The sequence below is a fragment of the Lycium barbarum genome, chromosome 3, assembly GCF_019175385.1.
Source record: "Lycium barbarum isolate Lr01 chromosome 3, ASM1917538v2, whole genome shotgun sequence".
Lineage (NCBI taxonomy): Eukaryota > Viridiplantae > Streptophyta > Magnoliopsida > Solanales > Solanaceae > Lycium > Lycium barbarum.
In genome coordinates this window covers 73,495,131-73,501,217 of record NC_083339.1, presented here as the reverse complement: position 1 = coordinate 73,501,217, position 6,087 = coordinate 73,495,131, and the positions used below count along the sequence as shown (strand labels likewise).

The 6,087-nt window shown below is 30.9% G+C and overlaps 1 protein-coding gene across 13 annotated transcripts; it reads left to right on the top strand.

Annotated features, from left to right (window-relative positions):
• The first annotated feature begins 2,256 nt into the window (after positions 1-2,256).
• LOC132631566 (uncharacterized) lies at positions 2,257-5,812 on the top strand. 13 transcript variants are annotated; one of them, XR_009578883.1, is made up of 5 exons: positions 2,278-2,334; positions 3,180-3,313; positions 3,859-4,064; positions 4,523-5,343; positions 5,459-5,812. XR_009578883.1 is itself a non-coding variant. In XM_060347147.1 (3 exons), the coding sequence occupies exons 1-3, from the start codon at positions 3,232-3,234 to the stop codon at positions 5,483-5,485; spliced, it is 315 nt and encodes a 104-aa protein (XP_060203130.1). In that variant the 5' UTR covers positions 2,355-3,231; the 3' UTR covers positions 5,486-5,812. The 13 variants fall into 13 exon arrangements, 3 of the variants coding, with proteins under 3 accessions (XP_060203130.1, XP_060203131.1, XP_060203129.1); XR_009578890.1 differs by lacking the exon at positions 3,180-3,313 and having other exon boundaries at positions 2,257-2,334; positions 4,579-5,343; XR_009578893.1 differs by lacking the exon at positions 3,180-3,313 and having other exon boundaries at positions 2,319-2,334; positions 3,985-4,064.
• The last annotated feature ends 275 nt before the right edge of the window (positions 5,813-6,087 follow it).

The window sequence follows — 6,087 nt, the reverse complement described above, 5'->3', positions numbered from 1 at the left end:
TATATATATATATATATATATTTACCTATTTTTAATAAACAAATGACTTTGAATAATAAACAAATGTTGATATATTTACCTATCAATAATAAACAAATGTTCACATCTCTTCAATTAAAAATAATTATATTTTTTTCTACCCTCTTGTACATTTGTTTCTACTAGAATTTCTTTTCTCCATTTAGGATTTTTACCTATAGTCGAAATAAAATATTTAAACTAAACTATGACTTTGAATTAAACCAAGATATAAATATATAAGTTATTTTATAATTTAATCAGAAAATCTATTGATATTTTACTAATTATTATTTTTTGTTTTACACGCCATTAGCAATTGAGTTTTCTTTTCTTTTATATCAAAATATAGGTATATTTTGATTTGAATATTTATTTTTAATATTTTGATTTGAATATTTATTAATATTTTCCATTTAGGTATATATATATATTTACCTATTTTTAATAAACAAATGACTTTGAATAATAAACAAATGTTGATATATTTACCTATCAATAATAAACAAATGTTCACATCTCTTCAATTAAAAATAATTATATTTTTTTCTACCCTCTTGTACATTTGTTTCTACTAGAATTTCTTTTCTCCATTTAAGATTTTTTCTAGAATTTCTTTTCTCCATTTAAGATTTTTACCTATAGTCGAAATAAAATATTTAAACTAAACTATGACTTCGAATTAAACCAAGATATAAATATATAAGTTATTTTATAATTTAATCAGAAAATCTATTGATATTTTAGTAATTATTATTTTTTGTTTTACACGCCATTAGCAATTGAGTTTTCTTTTCTTTTATATCAAAATATAGTCTAAATTAAAGTTTTTTTAGATTTTTACTGTACCGTAATTTCTTACAATTTTTTCTACTATACCTTAATTTCTTTTCTCCATTTAGGATTTTTACCTATTGTAGAAATAATACTCTATTTAAACTAAATTTTGACTTTGAATTCAACCAATGTTTAAATATAGAAGTTTTTATTTTTATTTTTTATCGTTTTATCATAAAATCTACTTATATTTTACTAATAACTATTTTTTATTTTACACGCCATATGCAGTTGTGTTTCTTCTCTTTTATTTCAAAATATAAAATACTGAGTTTAAATTTAATTATTTAGATTTCTATATTTTGATGTTTTAATTGTGTTAACTGAATTCGTTCATTATTGAATATTTTTGGCTTATTACTTTATTTATTGAGATTTAAGTTACTTTGTATGATACAACTTTAAGACTTTTCTCGTTATAATAATTAAAAAAAAAAAAACACTCTCTCATATAAAAGAAAGTCGTGTCCTTCTATATGTTTTACACTGTAATTTATAATTATGTTTTTCAATTATGTTTTACACTACAATTGCTTTATGCCGTAATTAGTATTCTTACATTACTATGTGACTTTTCAATAGCTTGCCACTTCACCTAATATATCTTGCTTGTTAATTGTTTATAATATAATGTAGATAAATATTTATTTTTCCTATTCTTGGAATTCAATTTATTTCTAAACTTTAATTCCATTGCCCATAATGTTTTCATTGTTCAATAACTTATCCTTCAATTCAAAGTGAAAAAAAATAACCACACTCAATTCTATTTCCTTTTACAATACTCATTATCTTTATTCAAATTTTGTCATGTGATATTTACATAGTATTTATAATTTGTAATGTGCTACTTCCGTTGCGAAATTGAATTAAAAAATACTCTAGCAATTTGGTTGCATCTTATTTCTTCTCTTTGTTTTTATTTGATTTCATCTGCACACCATCAATTTGACAGCTTCTTCCAATGCTTATATCACTACTAAAAAAACAGGTTTTACCGACCTCAGTTGAGGTCGGAAAAAAACCGACCTCATGAGGTCGGTAAAGTTGTAATATTTTTTTTTTAAAATAAACCGACCTCATGAGGTCGGTGATATTGTACCAAAATTTGAAAAAAATAATGTACCGACCTCACTAGGTCGGAAATTTATTTGATGATAAATATTATAACTTTATTTTTAATTTAAAAGAATATCGACCTCACGAGGTCGGTATTATTTTAAATAAAAAATAAAATTATTAAATATACCGACCTCATGAGGCCGGTATATTTTGTCAAAAAATAATTATCTAAGTTACCGACCTCGTGAGGTCGATAAATATAATTAAAAAAAATAAAAATCTGATCACTTAATTAATTAACCCTATGTTCCTTTACCCCATTTTTACTTTTCACTCAAAATTTAAAACACCCCCCTCCCCCGCCCATTCCTCTCTCTCTCTGCGGATAGGGTTTTAGCTCGCTCTTCTCCTCACAAGGTTTACTCTTTAACCCCCCCCCCCTTCAAACCACCCACCCACCCCCCTAATCTCATTAATGGGTACTCCAGTTTTCTGGCTTTGTGTTAGTATAGTTTTACTTTGGATAATAGTATTGAATGATAACTTGTGTTTGAATTGTTGATGGGGTTTTTTGTTTAATTAATTGGATTAGGCTGATGTTAATTGGATCTCAATCTGTTGAAAAAGTTGCAATTTTTGTGAACTTTTGACTGTGTACTCTTCTATAGTAGAACTGTATATATGGTACAATGAATATGTGTTTGCTTTACTGGTTTTTCCTTTCTGTTAGATATTAAACTGTGTCACAAATAGAATGTTGAGGCTCTATTTGCTGTCTATGCCCCTAATCTCCTTAATGGGTCTCCACTTTTATGCTTTTCTTGAGTTCTTGTTTTACATATATGTTTCTTTATTTGTAGTGTTAGTTTAGTTTTTCTTTGGATAATATTATTGAATGATAGCTTGTGTTGCTGGGGTTTCGATGAATTTCTTTAATTAATTGGATTAGGTTGTGTTTCCTGGATCTTAGTCTGTTGAATAATCATGAGATTATGATAACTTATTGTCTAATTGTTGAAATTTACCTGATAGCCCGAGAAAGAGCAGTAAAAAGGGCACGAAGCCTGATAAGATCCTCTATACTTGTCCGCAAAAGCAAAGAGCTGTGCTCAGAAAAAGGAAAGGAGAATTAGATAATTCTCCCTAAAATGGCTTATCTGGATTAAAAATGTTTTTCTTGAAAACTATTTTTGGCATTTGATTAAAAAGATAAAAAATATTATCAGAAAATATTACTTATTAAATATTGATCACTGGATCAGCAAAATCTGAGGGTGTTTTGATGAGAATCTTGAGTATTAAAGATTGAAAATAATGTCTACCAAATTACATAGAGAATCTGGCTCCGCCGCCAGCCAGCCAGATCCGGCTTCGTCACCACCACCATCTATTCCAGGTATGTTTTTTAATTGCTTGGGTTCTAGTTTAGGGTTCTTCAAGACACATTTAGTTTTTTGCTTCTTTGGTAAGTTTCTCACTGATTTGGTTTTATGGGTTAGTGTATTTGGTTGATCCGGCTTCGTCGCCACCACCACCCCTTGCTCTCATGCTTGCATAGATGAGCTATTTGTCAATCCATTTTGCCTTCCCCACCATTGAAGAAACTTTCTGAAAATTTGGTAGAAAAGAAGTTAAGATTTCTTCATCACCACAATGGCTCTACACATTCTATGATGTTGAGTTTTTGTGGCTAGTTGATTCCATTAACCATTTAGTTCAATCCCATTCGAGATGGAAATCTGTTGTTAATTAAATCTGTTTGTAATCTGCCTATTTTCCTGGTAATGTATTCAAATCCCTCTTTCCGAGTAGGGGAATAGAACATAATATTGTGTCTGCAAATCTGCCTATTTTCCTGGCATAATTTGATGTATAACACTCAAGTATGACTGATGGAGAAAGAGTGATGTGTTACCTTAGCATCTGTCTCCATTTGGACAGGTTTGTCTCCAGACTCCGGAACACCATTGTCAGCCCCTGAAGCAGCTGCACCATCCTGCATATTTACATCAGTTTCTGATGTAGTTGAAGGAGCAGCTGAAGCTTCATCTGTTTCCATTTTGGCAGGTTCCTTAGCTGTCTCTTTCACAAATGGACTTCCACCTCTTCTTCTTCCAAAGGCTAAATTACAGACCAAAACCATCAAGGTTAGATGATATTCTTTCCATTTATTTTCACTGGTTCCTGCATATTTTTTTAATCTGCCACTTGCTTGCACTTTGAACTATAGCGTGTTTTATTTTTGGTAGTCAAATAGTATGCTTGAGCTCTTTATCTTTATATGTCATCTAAGCTTATTGGAGTTGTAGCCCCATTGCATTTGAATGCAATGGCTATATATTTGAATTCTTAAAACCAGATGAAGAAGGGGGTGTTCTCTCTTTTTTTTCTTTTTGTTGTTGTTGTTGTTGTTGTTGTTGTTGTTGTTGTAATACCAGCTGATTTTCTTGGTCCCATATCCCTGGAATTGTTGAAAGATCTTATGATTGTTTCATCTGGTAGGTAGCATTACTGGTCAGGTACCATTATTGGATCTTTATCATGCTTTTTTGGTTAAAAGTTAGTTTTGCATGATTTATCCATTTATCTTGCTCCCTCATGACAGAAAACACATTTTTGCTGGTCTCTCTTCATTCCCCTACCTTGTTGAACCCATTGTAGAAAAGCTGCATTTGCCTCTAAGAAGCAACCAAGTCAGTGGGAATCAAGTGGAATACAATCTGTATGTAGTTGAGGGAGTCATTGATGAACCAATATATGATGCAAAACTCCTCTCCTACCGTCAAGAATGGCATAGTTCACTATGCCCCTATATAGAAGTATGTGTTTGTAGACTTATTACTTATTCTACTTTTGCAGGGAAATTCTATTAGTAATTTCCAACCGTGGGATTTTCTCCGCAATATAAAATACCTTGAATGAAGCTCACATGTAATGGTTATAAAAAGAAAATTGAATATGCACATGGTTTCCCACGTAGTAGTCTTAAAGGTTGCAAAATATGAATCATTTGCTTTACCTTGTCAAATTTCAGTCCACAGTGAGAAGATGATAATGAGTGGTGGAATGTAATGTAATAAAAACTAATAAAACATTTGGCCAGCTTAGGAGTTTGTGTAACATCATCACGGACAAGGAAGTTTAATTGTTTTATTCATGTGAATCTATGTGATATTATAAGAATCAAATCCTTCAAATGAATGCTATGTTTTAAACTTGTATGCTCTGTTTTAAACTTGCACATCGTATTTTCTGTCAGCCATGAATTAGTATATCTTCTAAAGGGAATTATACTATATTTCCATCGCTTTTTTATCACCTCTTTTACTTCAATGAAGGGACTTTAACTTGACTAGCGTTTTTTTGGTTGCGGAGCCTCCCAAATAATGTTGAAAAGAAGGAAATGGATTTTTAGCAAACTAAAAGGTGAAGATTCATGTTGCACTCTTGCAGGCACGATTATCACTCATCTAGTTTATTTAAACAATCCACTTATATTGATCTATTCCTTATTAATAAACTCATTTACTTTTCATTGCAGGAAAAATGTGTGGCACCCGGAACATGAGACACAGCTAGCTCAAAACTTCAAGAAGAAAGCTCAGCGCTTACTATGTTTGAATGTTAATGTTGTGGTGGATTTGTGGATTGTGTAAGTGTTTTGTGAATGTTTGCGAGCGGTGAAGTAGTCTAATGTTGTAGACTAACTTAGTCTAATGTTGTAGACTAATTTAGTGCAGATCTACTAGTTTAATGTTTTGTGAATGTTTGCAAAGGTTGTGAAGTAGTTTAATGTTGTGTAGATGTTTGCGAATGTTGAAGTAGCATAATGTCTCTTCGGAATGTTTGAATGACGTTTTGATTCAACTTTGAAGTAGTTTCGAATTGAATTTGACGTATTGTTGGTTGTAATATATGTGGTTGTTGAAGTAGCTAAATGTTTTATGTTTTTTAGTAGTTTGGTGAACTGTTAGCAGCTATTTGAGCTGGTTTTAGTTGAATATAAAATTGTTTTCATTTTGATAAGGGAGCAGTTGGATCCTACCAATTTTTTTGCAGAATATCGACCTCATGAGGTCGGTTTTCTGCAAAATATTCCCAGAAATTGCAAATTACCGACCTCATGAGGTCGGTTTTCTGCAAAATTATCTAGAAATTGCAAATTACCGA